The sequence below is a fragment of the Pollicipes pollicipes genome, unplaced genomic scaffold (assembly GCF_011947565.3).
Source record: "Pollicipes pollicipes isolate AB1234 unplaced genomic scaffold, Ppol_2.1 Scaffold_4881;HRSCAF=5763_pilon_pilon_pilon, whole genome shotgun sequence".
Lineage (NCBI taxonomy): Eukaryota > Metazoa > Arthropoda > Thecostraca > Pollicipedomorpha > Pollicipedidae > Pollicipes > Pollicipes pollicipes.
Window position 1 is genome coordinate 6114239 of NW_023596576.1, and position 16600 is coordinate 6130838.

The 16600-nt window shown below is 55.7% G+C and overlaps 1 protein-coding gene across 1 annotated transcript in view; it reads right to left on the minus strand.

Moving 5' to 3' along the window:
• The window catches only part of LOC119099683 (AT-rich interactive domain-containing protein 3C), a 32821-nt gene that overhangs the window by 11464 nt on the left and 4757 nt on the right, over positions 1–16600 (minus strand). Inside the window, exons 4-5 of the mRNA XM_037222747.1 lie at positions 7932–8004; positions 1696–1879 (exon numbers count right to left, since the gene is read on the minus strand). Coding sequence (XP_037078642.1) covers positions 1696–1879; positions 7932–8004 — 257 coding nt within the window. The remainder of the gene's footprint in view (positions 1–1695; positions 1880–7931; positions 8005–16600) is intronic.

The window sequence follows — 16600 nt, forward strand, 5'->3', positions numbered from 1 at the left end:
GAACGATCATCATCATCAAGCCGTGTGGAGCTCCAATCAGTGCTTGCAAAGATGCTCTCTTTCGAAAACCTCGAGGCCATTCTAGGCCTTGCCAGTCAAGTCAAAAACGGTTTTGTCGTTCAAATAAGACTTGGTCGGACAGCAGACTACTCGTAACATGCAATGAAGGAGGCCGGTAACATCATAAACGTCGTGGCAGGCACTGATTGGTCCGGCCACGCCTGGTGAGCCACGTCCAGTGCGGACAGAACGGGCGGCGCCGGCGGGCAGCGGCCATTGCAACAGCGGCAGCGTCCCGGCTGTTCCCTCCCCCCGTGCCCGTCTCATTAGGCGGTCATTACGGGCGCCATCCGTCGGTGACCCGGGACATTATTGCGTGACGTCAGGGCGGATAAGGCAGGGCGTCCGCCCGCTGCTAACGCGCTGCTGAGCTGCAGCGGGACAGCACGCACTTCTCAGCAGCGGACCCGTCTGCAAAACATCACGGGCCGGGCTTTAGGGAGCGAGAGCACTGTAGGAAAATTATATTTGCACACGGCACTGTGTGACAATAATCCCGACGCAAAACAATACCCGGTAATATTGCCGACTCCTCAAGTTTCAGGTTGCAGGCGTCGCGAGCTCTCGCGGCCACTTCTGCAGGTGGAGCTAGTGAGCCTCGCGGTGAAATGGAGGTGCTCCTAACGGCAGGAGACATGCAGTCCATTTGGCGCAGAACGGCACAGAGTTTCCTCTCACTTTCGTGTGGAATCAAAGAGCGCTTCACCGCAGATGAATTGGTACCGAGGTTCAGGTTGTACAACCTAAAGAAGATTGACCTGATTTTGCTGGTGGCTTGGACCCGCAGCGCGCGGCAACAGACACCAACCAAGGACGCAAGAGCGGCGTAGTTATGAGCTGAGTCTTGACCGCGGCATCTGATGACGATCAGTGCTCGAGATAGAAACGGATCGGATTGCATGCAAGGTATGGTCATTATATTTATAGCCTGGAGTTCATTCGAACCGAGAACATGCTCGTTGACCTGTTTCCTAATTGATAGTGCATCGAAGTAAATCGATTAACCTTTGTGCTGGACGATATTATCGTTACACGGTTACATAATTTGGCATCATTAACTCACTCCATAATTCAAATGAACCGCATGATCTTTATTCCACTACGCCAAATAGCGTGATAATCACCCAAATTAAACACAGTTTGGAAAACTGATGGGCACTCGATGTATCACGTGTCAAACCCAACAGTTCAGGTCATGTCCATTCCCATCCTGATCGTATTCAGCTATCTTTAATTAAGTATCGTCAGGCCGCGGGCCTGCAGAATGAGTTGAGGGCTTGAGGCCCACCGCCAGCCGCCAAACGTCCCGCGATCATCAAATGCTTTTATTATTTACGTTCAGTTGTTCGCTTGCAGGCAACGTTTGTGGTTCTTGCGACATATGGCCAGTGTATGGCCGACCTGACGAGATTTCGTCCCGTACTTGCATTTATCTCGGAAGGCAATCGGCCACACACGGAGCAACATGCACTATGAGCCAATCATGTAGAGCTGCTCGTGTTAATTAGATGGAGAAATTAGCAGGAACCAAATTGGGTTGAAGCAGATTTGATCCCAGTCACGAACTTACGGAGGTTACCGCAACCTCTACACATCGAGTGCTCGGAAGACGCTTCTGCATCGGTTTGAACTTACTGTGTGCGCAGGGTGAAGGCTGCGGAGGTGATGGAGGAGGGCAGCTTCAGGCCCTTAATGATCTCCTGCCACAGCTTCTTGTTGATGACCTGCACAAGACCGCCCTGCGCCACCACCAAGTTGTACAGCTCGTACATGTCCAACACCTGCTTCGCCATGATTGGCAGACGGTTTATCGGAGTCCCTGTAAAAACGAGAAGCATGCCGTCAAATCGTTCCGCTATCTGTCCAGGTGGGTATGTTTGCCGCCGGACATGGCTGGGTAGCCAGAGAGCGGGGCTGCGCACCGCCTCAACGAGCGTCACTGCGCGGGCTGGCACTCAAGTTCCGTCCCATCTCCACATCTTGACGACGTGAAACGTCATTACGCACTTTTTTGGCGGCAGCTTTTTGCTTGTCTCGAGAGCACGAATCTGATGCGTGTTTTTGCCAGCTTTACAGGTGTTTCAAAACAAGGAAAACACGATCGCTGTCAAGGCACTCCCTCGCCGAAAAGCGGCGGTCTTCTGAGTGGAACCAGCACTTCGTCTCCCAACTTCTGCCATATAAACCACGATGGACACGGCGGCGGACAAGCGTTTGGAAACAACAGCTCCACTGCACCCAAGCAACATCCGCCGACAGCATAGTTCCCTCCATTGCTGTCCAATCCCAAGGCAGCGACATAGAACAAAGCTTAAAAACATAGTGCCCAACATCACATAGCACTCTCAAATATAAAGAACTAAGTAGCCGTCCATCGGACGGCTCCCGTTCATCCTACCATAGGTCGCCTGACCTGACCCCTTCCAGCAGAGCCTCTCCCTCCGTGCCAGCGCCCACCACGTCGATACAAATGCCCCATCGCCTGTCCGGTTTAGAGCCGGGGCCGCATCGGTCCGGTTTGATATTCACGGGCAGCACCGGCCCCGACGGGGGCTCCCGTCTCTTATGAGCCGGAGCAATGCCTAATTCATCATGAGAACAGGAGGGGCGCTGCGGGCGACGGCCGGATCCGACGCCGGTGCGATCAGGCCCCGGCCGGTGTGGCCGCCGGGGTGCTGCATATCCCCAGATCCGGCGCCGGTGCGATCAGGCCCCGGCCGGTGGGGCCGCCGGGGTGCTGCATATCCCCAGACCCGGCGCCGGTGCGATCAGGCCCCGGCCGGTGCGGCCGCCGGGGTGCTGCATATCCTCAGATCCGGCGCCGGTGCGATCAGGCCGCCGGGGTGCTGCATATCCTCAGATCCGGCGCCGAGTCAGCCGACCTGGGGCGCCACGGGGCGCCGCCACTGGTAAAAACCGCACACTCATCTGCCGCTTTGTAACAGGTAGAACACTAGTGGCGGCATTAGAGCGCGCCGGTGACTCACTTTATAACCCGGCAAGTGGTTTATGTGCCAGTGATGGTCGTCATTACGGACAGATTGGATCCGCGGACAGCCTGTCGAGGCAGGCAAATACCCCGATATTGCACCGCCGGACTGGCATGGAGGGCTGGCGGGAGGCCGCCACAGCTGCACGGGCCGTCCATGGGCGGACACAGCTCCAGTCGTGCATGGGCGGACACAGCTCCAGCGTGGCACCAGGCTGGCCGCGTCTGCAGCGGTCCGAGCCGGTGCTGTGCAGCTGGTCACAGCTGGCTCAAGGTCCGAAATAGCGGGCACAGGTGGAAAGTCGTCTGAGTCATCTTGCTCCAACGATCTGGTCCAGTAGGAGAGTGGCCGACCTCGAGATGCGCAGATGGAGCATGGAGTACACAGGACTCACCCTCCCAATTGACCGCAAGACACAAAATCCCACTATACAACGCCAGGATGTCGAACTGTTCGGCAGTCATGCATTAAAGACAACACAACAAAGAACGGAAGAACGACTCGGGAAATACGCCGGGTCACAACACAATGCATGAAAGAACCAACCACATTGATCCGTATTTAAAAAAGCTTAGATAAGACTTCTCCCGAAAGGTACCATACAGATCTTCACTGATCATGTATCATGCCATCACGTGCTCATCATGCCGCGACGCAAATACAGCATCACCCAAAGCCTGTCAAACAATCGCTTTACAATGGGTGCTGTACAACAAAGTTAGACAGGTTGTGCCAGTAACAAGGTGCAGCGAGCCATAAATCTGTTCTAGACCGGTTCCCTGGATCGTCTGTTATATGGCTCACCTTGCAACACCGCGCGCCATCCCAATGCCAGCCAGGGCAAAAACACACCGTTCCACGACCGTCTATCCGATATTCAATCTGGTTTACGTCCCGGGATCGGTCGCAAGGTATGCACTAAATTAGAATGACCACTGTATCACGTGGGAAGGACATCGGAAGATTGGCTATAAAGTTCAAACGTCTTTGCCATGCCGGGATGGCCCGGCCGGATCACTGTGCTTAAGCCTGACGATGGAGGTAGCCAAAGCCAAGATTAACCTTATACGCCACCAACAGCGCCTTTAAACAATATTAAATCCAGGTAAGCCAGCATGGGAGCGGCAGCCGGCTCTATCAACAAAGCTATACGGGATTTATGAAGCCATGGCGTTCCTTTTAGGGCCGGCGTCCAGGGCGAGTGAAAGGGTTTGTGTCCCGTTTGATGGCTTTACGCCATCTAATTGGGTATCGTGACCTGCCGGGCGCAGGGCTCTGTTCAAGCCGCCTCCACACGTGGCGGTGGTGGAGCGGTGACAACGCAGGTGGTGGAGCGGTGACAACGCACGAGTCTGCCCGCCCGGGCGCCGCTACTGCGTGGAAATGAAAGCCGTACACGACTGACACAATATTGAGAAAGGAGAATTTGACAATTCAGGAATTCATATCGCACAATGATCTGGAAAACCTGTTGGTCAGAAAAATCAGATGAATAGCGGCGCTCCATTCGCAAAACAGATTCGTCTGATGTGCGTTTTCGGCCTTACCTATCAATACTAAAATTTACCCAGACACAGCTGAAAATGGCAAAACTGAGCCTGACATGTTCTACGGCAAACTGCATTGTGAGCTCCATTCTCCTAGCCTTGAACTGGCTGGATGGATTATCTAAGCCGGCGCGGGACAAATCATTTAAAGGGTTACTGCGGCTATCAATCAAGTAGAATCACCAGCGCAGCAGTAAAGCCCTCGGCGTAAAGCTACAGAGAAAAGGCGCGTTTCTTGTCGAGAACCGTCCGCTTTTTCCTCCACGTGGACGTGATGAAGTGAAACAGTGTCTTTTTGCACTGCCTGACCTTTGAGCGTTGGACACTAGCACGTTATGGGTTTATGGAGCACGTTACTTAGCAGACCCCCCGTCGGTGACCACTTCAGATGGGTGATTTAACTCAGAAGATGAATGGACGTAGCTGGTCGAGGTGATGGACAATGACAAAGACGAGCCCGGTACGATGCTGGGGGGCAAGGCGCCGGGGGAGCGACAACGAATGTCAACGCTCTAGAACAGGCGGGCTCAGTAACACTTCGCACGCATGAGATGGAGAACAGCGGCAGCAGTATGCTACCGGTGAGAAACAGTGTTGACGGCAAGCTTTTTTAGCAGCCTTTTTTCGATACGCCTAGAGGTGCGTGTAAATGTGATGAAATGTTTTACTACCGGAAATGTTCCCGACGTTACCCCACCCTTAAAGGCGAGCGAGCCCAGCAATCACTTTTTTTAGTTAAGTGAATAGAAAGATCGAACATATTCTCATGATTCGTTTTGCATCCTTGTTTTGCCAAGTCTCTGTGCTTTACGTTTTGATAATTTAACAAAATGTTGGCCCTGACGTTGGCGCAGTGAGAGGCGGATATGTGCTTGTCTTTTAATTATGGCAGCAATTTAGTCACGAGAAATACAAACGAAGACAAACAGAAAAATTGGTAAAAGTTTAGCAGTGGCAGTTAAGGAGTGGTTTTAAGTTTATTGTCACTTGCAAACAGACATTTTACGTTTGTTCTACGAAGACATAATTCAAAAGCTTGTCGGTATGCTCAATCCGCTTAAAATCTCCCAGGTGCCCAAACTCACAGCATATGCAACTGGCGTTATTGGACAGATGCAATTCCCGCGTTTGAAAGGGCAAAGACGGCGCGGCAAGCAAGACGAACCGCTCGTTTTTCAGGCAGCCTTGCTCTTTATCTCCGTCATTAGCAGCCGGATGGCTCTGCAAGTCATTACCGCCCTCTGGGCTCCACATCGCGGTTGTTTTGAAGCTGTCAGACTTCTGTTGTGGCGCAGCGGCGTTCGGTCGGCGACGTGTAATTGATGGTGGGCAGGCGACGGAACACGGCCGTGTCAACGGGGTCAGCGTACATCGGGACGGCCCGACCCGGAATGTGGGCGGGCACAGAGGCGGGCTCGCGCCGTGCGGGGACGGCGGGTTCACAAACCGTGCAGAGACGGCAGGTCCGCAGAAGGTGGGGGAACGGCGGGTCCACAGACCGTGCGTGGACGACAGCAGACCGCACGGATACGGTAAGTCCGCAGACCGTAAGGAGATGGCGGGTCCGCAGACCGTGCGGGGACGGCGGGTCCGCAGACCGTACGGAGACGGCAGGTCTATAGATCGTACGGAGACGGCAGGTCTATGGACCGTACGGAGACGGTAAGTCCGCGGACCGTAAGGAGATGGCAGGTCTATAGACCGTACGGAGACGGCGGGTCTATGGACCGTGCGGAGACGGCAGGTCTATAGACCGTACGGAGACGGTAAGTCCGCAGACCGTAAAGAGATGGCAGGTCCACAGACCGTGCGGAGACGGCAGCAGATCGTGCGAAGAAGGCCGCTCAACAGACCATACGGAGACGGCGGCAGATCGTGCGGAGAAGGCGGTCTACAGACCGTACGGAGATGGAGGCCCGCCGACTGCATGGAGGTGGACCGCTCACCATCCGTCGGAGAAGGGAGGCTCGTCCGCGGCAGCCCAGCGGCGGCAGGGGGAGGGGAGGGGGGGGGGGGGGGCACGGCGGGCATCTCGAAGCGGATGACACATGCGGTGATGAACGGTCGCGGCTGGGACCTGTGACGTGACAGCGACCTATGGTAAGGATCAGCTGGACTACGCCGGCGCGCACTGCGACGCTGGGTGAGTCATCGCACGCTGCAAACTATCCCGCCGCCTGGACACGAAAGCCTGACACGCCACTGACGGAGGCCTTTTCCGGTGAATTCAGTGTATGCAATCATCGGCAAAAGAGACGGTTACTCTGCCTGTTCGGCGCCGTTACTTGTCTGTCTGTCTGTCTGTCTGTCTGTTGACCAGAACCCCAGAACCAGGCGAAATTGATATTAACAACTGCACAGCTGATGTTCAGCTATCAAGCCGTTTTCCCCTCGAAACTTCTTTATCGTCAGCGGTAAATATCTTTCACGGAAAACGTGTGTCTCAGTCCTCACTGGAGCTTCTTCTCAAAAATTGAAGCCTTTCCTCGGCGCCGCTCAGCAGCCGCAGCTCCCACACTGTTTTCGCCGACTCGGACGGGCGTCGACGGCAGTGACGTCGACGCCGGCGCCGAGGCCAGGGGACGGTCAGCCGGCCGCGGCTCGGGGCGAGCGCGAGAGGCTTCCGGCGGCTGGCCGTAGCCACACGCCGGAAGTCCGCTGGCGCCGCACGAGGTGCGGACGGCGCCCCGAAGGCGGCAGCTGCCCCGCATCGGCGCCGACGACCGTCGCCACCGACGTCCGTCAGCCGGCGCCGGGGCTCGCCGCTCGTCCGTGCTGTGGGCCGACATCACATGACATCGGCCCCGGGCTGCCTGCGCCCGGCAGCAGCTGCGCGCCCCCGCACGGTTCGTCTCCTGTGCACAGGTGCGGCGGCGGCGGCGGCGGCGGGCCCGGACCAGTTAGTGACCGCTCGCACCGCGCCTGTCGGACCTGTCGCCGACATGTCGCCGCATGTTCCCGCGACCCCGCCGGCCCGCGCGCGGCTGAAGAACGCCGCAAGTTGGGCCACGGCAGCGGGAACGGCGGCCGAGTCGCCGGGCGGGGCCGGCCTGGCGACACGCCGGCGTTCACAGCTGGCTGGCGCGCTGACAGGCGGTGGGCGGACGCGCAACACACCCGAGGCGGCCCAAGGGTCAACGGTGGTTGGATCCGGCTGTCTCGGCCAGGAACCACTCCAGGTGTACCCGTTTGAAGTTTTGTTCCTGACATTGCACTGGTATGATGCAAGAACTGTAAGCACGCCAGCCGGCTTGCCCTTAGCCGGATTATCGTCGCTTATGTGACATGGCCTGACGTCCAGCCACCTGACCAGCGGGACTGGTCAGCCGCTTACCTCGGTCCTGCATGAACTGGAACAGCCCGTCCAGGAACTCCTTCCGCATCGGGTTGTCATCGATCTCGTACAGCTGCCACGGAAATGAGACGGCATCAGCAACGGAAGCACACCAATCTCCAAACAACCAACGCATCGTGTCATGAACCCGCGAAAGGTAGAGTGGCAAGCAGGTTTGAGGATCACGCTGCCTGTGGGGGCCGCACACACTGTGTCAGACGTGAAGAGTCCGTTCCGACACCTGGCGAGAACAACGCAGCAATCCGTCTAGTAGCCCGAGTACAAATCACAAATCGACATATGTTTCTCATGTAGATCCAGCAGTTCATTTATAGGAGGAATGTCTCATAGCAACGCAGGCGCTGTAACTCTTACGACGCACCGCACAGCTGCCCCGGCACTGGACCGACCAACCAACCAACCAACCAACCAACCAACCGACCAACCAACCTTTGTTCTGAACTGAGATGATCTATTTGTTTGTGAACATGCGCGCAAATGTGCATATTGTGCTGCATGATCCATATACTTCCTTCGCGTCATATTAATCCTTGTCAAGTGAACAGCTTTGCCAGGCGCAGGTGGCTCCAGGCTACAAACAACATCTGGCTGAATATCTCCACAACTAAGTACTATAAGTTCCGTATAAGCCCACCGACGATAGCAAGGATGAGCCGGTACACCACCCGCACGGCGCCTGACTCATCTCATTATCACTCTCGGCATCGCAATGGCTTATCAGTTATCATCTATCACACGTCGGCCTGCCCAGTAATCGCCGCCGGTGATTGATCAAAGGAGTAGGGGAAAGGACTGAGAGAGAGAACCATCCGTCCGGCGCCGCTGCCCAACATCGAACCATGGTCCAGATGATCCCGACGTAGCACAGCCGGCAAGTCGGCTGGTGCGGGCCGCTTAACACCGGATCATTTTCAGATGATCCCGACGTAGCACAGCCGGCAGGTCGGCTGGTGCGGGCCGCTCAATATCGGATCATTTTCAGATGATCCCGACGGAGCACAGCCAGCAGGTCGGATGGTGCGGGCTGCTCAATACCGGATCACGTTCAGATGATCCCGACAGAGCACAGCCGGCAGGTCGGCTGGTGCTCAGACCCACAAAAACACATTTCTTTAGACGTGTTTAAGCCTTTGCTCTGTCAGGTTTCACCCATATTTCCCTGCCGAGTGCGACCGTCCCAAGCTGTGGTGTTACCCTCTTGTTTGATGCGGTGCTCCGCGCTGGCATGAGGTGCACGGCAAGGCGAAGGGCATTTTTATGGCGGCTGGATCGAGAGACTGCAGCGGAGGGCATGAGGCGATCCCGGAGTCACAAAGCTCAGTCCGTCGCGTAACCAACTGTGAGGAGGCCAGTGCCTGACGCAAATAACAAGACGCCTAAAAAAATTGGACGAATTGCGCGTTAAACGGACGAGATAATCACAAAACGAAATGTATTGTTTATGCCCCCAGCCCTCGAAAGCCAAGGAAACATTACGCTGGTTCCTGAGAGGCAGTAGCAACGTACAACCATTATCAGTCACACACGTAGGCATAATGCAGAACTACATTCCGTTCACCGTTTTCATCTACGCTTAGGTAGGTAGCGACTCGAAAATCAGACCCCAAACTGTACAAGTCGTCAAAAATATAAAATTGAGTACAGGCATAAGACCACTTTTGCTCCACTATTTCCATGTTATCAGAAATATCGCTTGAAAGTCATAGCTATAAAGGCAAGGCTATACGTCACTCCGATCGTTGATTCACAAAACAAGACCATAACTTAAGCCGGTAAGTCGTGTTGCAAACACTCCGTGCATACTTCCTCGTTCCTCGCCTTTAAAAAGACGGAATTTTCGTCCATGGTTTCATTACCACCACACGGCCACACGCCTCTCCGCCCAGATATGACAGGGGTCACCAGATCGCAACGCCGGGCCGCCGCCGCCGCCGCCGCGTAGCTCGGGAGGAGGCGTCCGCGCGGCGGCAGTCCCGGCGCGCCACGGTCGATTGTGGCGCGCTATTACGGCCCGTGAGATCGGCCCACCTGAGAGCGGCTAACGACCGTCGGCGCCGGCGCGGCATCCGGCTTAACGACATCGACGTCCGCCTGATGGCCGCTTAGGAGATGCATGGCGCCATCCGAGCGGTCAGCGGGGGGCGGCGGTCAGGGGGGCGAGGGTCACGGGCGGCAGAGCCCTGAAAAGCCGGCGCTTCTCAACATCGCGCGACCAGCCGCCGGTGCGCGACGTCGTCCGGTCATCGCAGCCGGAAGCATTTCACCCCTTCGGTGCGCGCTAGCCGACACTCCAGCCGATCACTGTCCAGCAGCCGCGATCGGGGGTCACGGGCGCATCACACGCCGAGACGCGCTCCCCTGCCGAGCCCCTCGACAGGCTGGAGCCTTGACGCGCCGGGCTCAGCCCCTCCGCCGTCCAGCGCCGCCGCCGCGGCCACTGCACCGCCCGGATCCCGTTTGATCTGGAGGTGTTTTCCCGCGTGCGCAGGGCGGTGGCGGCCACTTGACGCTGCCGGGACGAATGTCGGATGGCGTCGGCACTACAGGCGTCAGGCGCGGGACGCTGAGGACTTTGTTGTGGCGCGCGGGCAGCGCGGATCGGGGCAGCCGCCGACCCCTGTACTCCCCCGGCCATAATGAATCCTCATTGTCAGAACAAGCGGGCCATTCTTGTCAAATCCTACAGCGGTTCTGCGTCACTTGTTCTTGTAAACAGCCCGGCAGAAATGAGCCACCGGAAAATATGACGAAAATGGCGGTGATAGTGATTTGAACAAATTACACGCGCTCTTGACGTGACTCTGGGTGTTCGTCACTTGCACCCGTCTGTATAAGCTCAGACGCCTCGGGTCGTCGAGCGGCAGTTCAATGAGCGGCTGACGGCGTGCGGAGGTCTGACAACGGGAGAATGCCCGCCCATACCGCCTCTCCCTGCCCGGCGCAAGACAATCGAGCCCACGGCAGCCGACTCGGCCGTTCGTAAACAAAGCCGGCACGGGATGTGATTGAGTGCATCGTCACAAGGCTATTCCGAGCGTAAGGCTCGCGCGCGGGAGACGGGGGTCAGCGTCGGGGGCGCGCCAGCCGGGTCATGGCCCGGGAGAGAGAGGGGCGCGGCTCAGGAGCCGGTCGTGAGGGACTACAAACCAGCTGGGCTGTTGAAGCCCCGGCGACAATAACGAACTGGAGGAGGGCCCACGCCGCGATACGTCACGGGCGTGAACCCACGCGCGACCGTCATGCATTTAACTACCGTAGAGTGGAAATATACGGCAACGAGGTGGTTAGTCACTGGTTTTAAAGACGCGTGGATCGCAGTGGTCATTTGCGCCCATACAGCATCGAACTAGGGGGATAGGGAAGGAGGAAACTGGAACACTGCGGGCATGAATGAGGACAGGGAGAACGATAGAAGGAAGAAGAGAAAGGAGAGGAGTGGAAAGGAAAGGAAAACAGGCTGAAACAATAGAGGAAATTCGAAGAAACATGCGGCATCAAGGGGGATGGAAGATAAGATAGGCTTGGAACGCAGATTACACAGAAGAGATGGACAGTTCCGGAGGGGGCAAAGGTCAAAAGAGAGGAGGCAAAGGAAGAAGGAACGTCCAATCACTCACATATTTACCGTGCCAGACACGCAAGTTGGCTACTGCCAGGCACACACGATGGAGCAGGCATGCAATGATTGAGCAGACGCAAGAAACAGGCAAACAAACGCCAGACAGAGCGTCCTTATCAGCGATCGCCGTGCGGCCGCGTCTCAAGAAATGGACTCGTCTGTCGGCCGTGGGGTGCCTCGCCTGTCGGCCCCGGTACCCAGAACGCGCAGATAAGGCCGCCACCGGCAGCCGTCGAATCCATCGTCGGCGCCGTCGAGACGTGCCGCAGTCTGACAAAGGAACCGTTCTCGTCGGCCATCGCGGCACATCGCGCCAGTAAATGTCGGCGAATTCATCACCACTATTTCGAGCGGCCTGAAATACCGGGCCGGGCGCGCGCGGCCGCCCCGATCTTGGCACAACAATGCCGTAGCATGGGTGGATTTCTGGCACGGCCTCGGCCCGGCGGCCGGCTGGGCCACGGCCTCAGGTTTCACCGGCCGGCGGGGTCAGCACCGCCGGCACCGCCGGCGCCGCCGGCCATGTTCGAAAATACGGAAAAATCTAGCTGCTCCGGTGACAGTGCGGTTTATGCGGGAACCAATGCGGGAACGGTTTAAATAACGCAACGCACGAGTCAGAGGTAACTAGGTTCTCGGGCGGATTTTTCAACGCATTCAGGGTACAGATATTAACCCACTCCGCTCCAGATTATTTTATCGCTAAGTTTGTCCATGGAGACCTAAACCAACACCTCTGTAAGATCTCAGAAGGCATTTGTCGTAGAAACTTGGGAGCGGACTTGAACGATTCATTAATCGCTTAAGCTCACTCTCCTATTTGGTCTTAAAGTGTACGTATTACGTGCTTAAATTAACACAATTTGTCACGGACGTAGTCAGTGGGGTGATGTTGGATAAATTGAATATGTGCCTCGTCATGTGTTTCCCAAATTCACCGGTCCAAGTTTTTAAATCCAAGCTTGTACACGTCTTATATGTGGTTCTATATGCATCACTGGATAAATACAGCATTTATTATCACGGAAAATCTTGATAAATTTGCACTAAAGGTCCAAATAAGGCACCAATAATTAGAGGTATCTATTCAAGCGAACGTACAAGCAATGACTCGAAATGCGTCTTCTTTCTCCATAGTTCATAAATCTTGCCAGATGATCATCATCTTCCCGCTTTGCCTCCCTCGAAACACGACCCTAGGCTACATATCACACAAATGCAATTCAAAAAATTTTCGGGGGTCCGAAGCCCACCCCCTCTCGGATGAGGAAAATGATTAAAATCCCAGCTGAGCAGGAAAAGCAGCACTTCATTCGTCTAGGCTCACGATTTGTCCGAAGAAAATTCTTAACGCTAACACGACAGAAGCAAGGACGTCAAAAAGTGTGTGTCTACGTTCGTTCTCTTCTCCCGCTTGCTCGGACCGGCTGAATCATAACCTCGGCTTGGGATATCAATCATTTACCGACGATTGGCTTCCGCCCGTGGCGCCATCATTTCATCACGACTGATCGGGCCGGGCCCGGGAAAACATAAGCACCGATCTGGCGTAAATGAACGATAACTAGAAACGACAAGTGATTGTGATTTATCCTCGTCTGCCAGACGAAGCACATGCCGGCAGGCAGGAAGTTCCCCAGTCCCCCCCCCCCCCCCCACAGCCTTCTGAGGGCCCCAGCCGGCGCAAGAGACGCCCGATCGTCGGACAGACGCCGCCGACGCCGCTCCCGACGCCAGCCAGCAGCGTATCCGGAGGCCCGGCTTATGGCGGCATAGATCACGTGTCGGCCCATTTGGCCGGCTGTTTATACGGCGTGGATTGGACATGACGAATGTGGCGATCCCCTGCGCCGGATCGTCGCCACCCTCTCCCCCGGGCGGGACGTCACGCCGATGGATGGGCCCCAGACGGTCCCGGTCCCGGCCCCGGCAGACGGGGTCGGCCGGGGCCGGGGCCTCCTGAGCAGCCAGCCGCCCAGCGGCGCGCTATACGCGTCGTGGGCGACGGCTGAACTCACGCCGAATGGTGGCCACGCTCTCGGTTATTGCCAGACTGATAATGGACTGGACTGTGCTCAGATCAGGCTCGAGGCCTTGTCAGTGGATTTTGATCTACTGATATCAGAATGGGACACTTGTTCGCCAATCGGTCGTGAGCATGACAATTGGTAGAATGCATTGGTGTGAGCATCAAATTTCGCGTGAGCCCATTATGTGTGTCATCACTAAACAGTGAAAAAATGCCTGTAAACTGAGCTCAGGCGACACTTCGGTGACAGTCTTAGGTTAACTTGATGGCCCGAGGTCATGACACTATCTCCACAGGTTGGGGGGAGGGGCGGGCAGAAAATGTTAAAACCTTAGCACACCAGGCTCTGGTTCCAATTGCAGCGCAAATAGCCTGCCGCAGGAGAAAATGGGTCAGAAAAGAAGAAAATGACGAAATAATGGAAGGGAGAAAGAGGAAGAAAGAGAGAGAGAGAGAGAGATGGGAACCAGAATAAATACAACGTGAAAAGAGGAAGAGGGAGGAAAGATTGCAGGAGAGAGGAGAACAGAAGGTGTCGAAAGAAATCAAGAAGAATGGGAAAGGGAAGAAAGGAGGAAGAGAAAACGAGAAGGCAAAGGGTGACAAAAAAGGGCCTATGACATATTGGTGCCTTGGTGTCGTGCCATGACATCCTGTCAGCCAAAATGTGACAAAACTGGAACTAATTTGGGTTGATGCACGGTAATTAGCAGCCACCGAGTCGCTTCTCTTACCGCCCGGCATCTCATCCAAAACTTTCAACAACAACGTCGTTCACTTGATCGTGGCTCGCGTTGCTGGGGCATCTCTCAGCTGGCTGCTTAACTCGACCGCGAAACCCGAGAGCACATCCACCTCCGAAATGAGTGCAAAAACCGGGCGACAACACATGGCCGAGTCTTGATATCAAACGCGGTGGGTCGGTGGGTGGAGTTTTTGTGTCGGCTAGCCGGGCACGCCAGCCGGGGACCACATGTGCCGCGTCAGCGAGACCCGCCTGCCGGCCGCGCCGGCGCATGTAAAAACACAATTGATGGCGATTTTATTTCCGGACCATATGTGCGAGAATTAAACCCGTCCACCATATGTGCGCGGACGGGAGAGGGCTGACTTATCGGGGGTGTTGTGTTTCTGTATCAACACCAGGGGCAGTGTGTCCGCCACAAAGGCCCCCATTATGTGCCACTCAAGAGGCCGACGAGGGACACCGTCGGGCGGGTCGGGGGCGCGTCTTGCCAGGGCTGCTGTGCGAACCAGGCGACCCTGGCGAGTGGTTGTCAGCACGTGCCCACCCGTCCCGCCTGCTGTCAAAGACAGCGCCGCTCGGGCTTGATGTACATACGCTTGCGATGTTGAACTGGTCAGGGCTTCTGAGAAATGGGTCTAGTGCAAGCTCGATGGCTCGCTTTTGCAAACGCTATAAGGCTAAGTTACTTCTACACAGGCGGGCAGGTATGGAGGCCATGGCTCCCTCCCATGTTTTACCCACCATTTTAAATCGATGTGCGTTGGGTACACTCTTCAGCGCAACCGCCAATAAACCGAAGAGATTAAAAGCCGCGGCTGATACCGGAGGGACATGATGCGTGGCTGGTATCCTAATGGTCCGGGTTTGAGGCCGGAGGTAGCGACGATGGTGTCGCTTGACATCTGTGTGGGACATTGGCCATCCAATGCCTTTTCCCGTCCCTCAATGCGGACCGAATTGACTAGGAACTCGGCAAAAAATACTGCATTGGCCAATGTTGCCCTCCCCGCCGCCCCCAGAATGACTTACATATAAGATTATAGAGACCGGTCTGTCTAGCCACAGCATACACCTGTGGAGGGGTGGGCTGGCACTGGCCGGAGACAGTCCAGCAATCAGACTTCCCAGAGACGGCTACGCCGCCCACGACGTCGCGCGGCCCACTCATGGAGTGCCAACGGTCACAATCGTCCCGTGAGCGCGCCGAGAGACGTCAGCCTGGAACCTACAGAGAGCCTCCACAGGGCCTCCACAGTACCTCCTCAGGGCCTCCACAGGACCTCCACAGGGCCTCCTCAGGGCCTCCTATGCCAACGTTCAACACCCTTCCAATCGAGCCATTTCGCTCGCCAGAGTGCCAAACCGGCGCGGAGCCACCGTCGCACAGTATTGCATGACATAAAAGGCTAAATCTCCATTATCCTGGCTATCAAAAAGAACGGAGGCAAAATAATATGTCGAAATGGAGTAGTACAACACCTCGGTGGTGAGTTCACGCCACAGTTCGCAAACGTTAATTGGCAAATAATGTGAACACGTGGATACCCATGCACCATACACATGCACGAACAAAACCTCAAAAAATGCGTTCGACACTGGTTAGGCGCCGTTGCGCAGCGAGACAAACAAAAATAGCTGAACTATTATTTTCACTCGGGAATACGATGAAACAAACCACACCCCTTGTTACATAGCAGGGTGTGTCTTTAGAGCCCCTACATTTCTTCATGCTAAGTATAAGTCAATGAAATTATGACGGACAATGTTAAAATTCGCAATTTCCAAGCATATATTTAGGCTGAGTCTGCAAAATTCTCGAGGCCATGCATGCAAAAATTAACCTCAAAATTGGTATTGCTCATCCCCTCCCTCAATATCTGGATCGCTCCTTCCCCTATGCATTACGATGCATGACAAAAGACCGGTAGTGGAGCGACCAACAATTTCAACCGTCGGCTGCTGCGCAATTACACCCTCACATATCTTCAGAATAATCCACGTTCAAGAAACAGACATATCTGTCCACTGTTCAGCCCCGTCTCGGGTGTCTGTACGGCGTGAGCTGAACGCTCCCCTCACCCGCAGCCGGTCAGACCCAGCCGCGCTGGCTCGTACAAAGAGCGGTTAAAATAATCAATGATTGCGCCACACAAACCACCAGCGCCGCCGCCGCCGCCTCGCGCCCTTTCATCTGTCGGCAATAAACCGATCAGGCAGGTCTCGTGGAGAGGGCGGCAAGGCGACGGCGACTC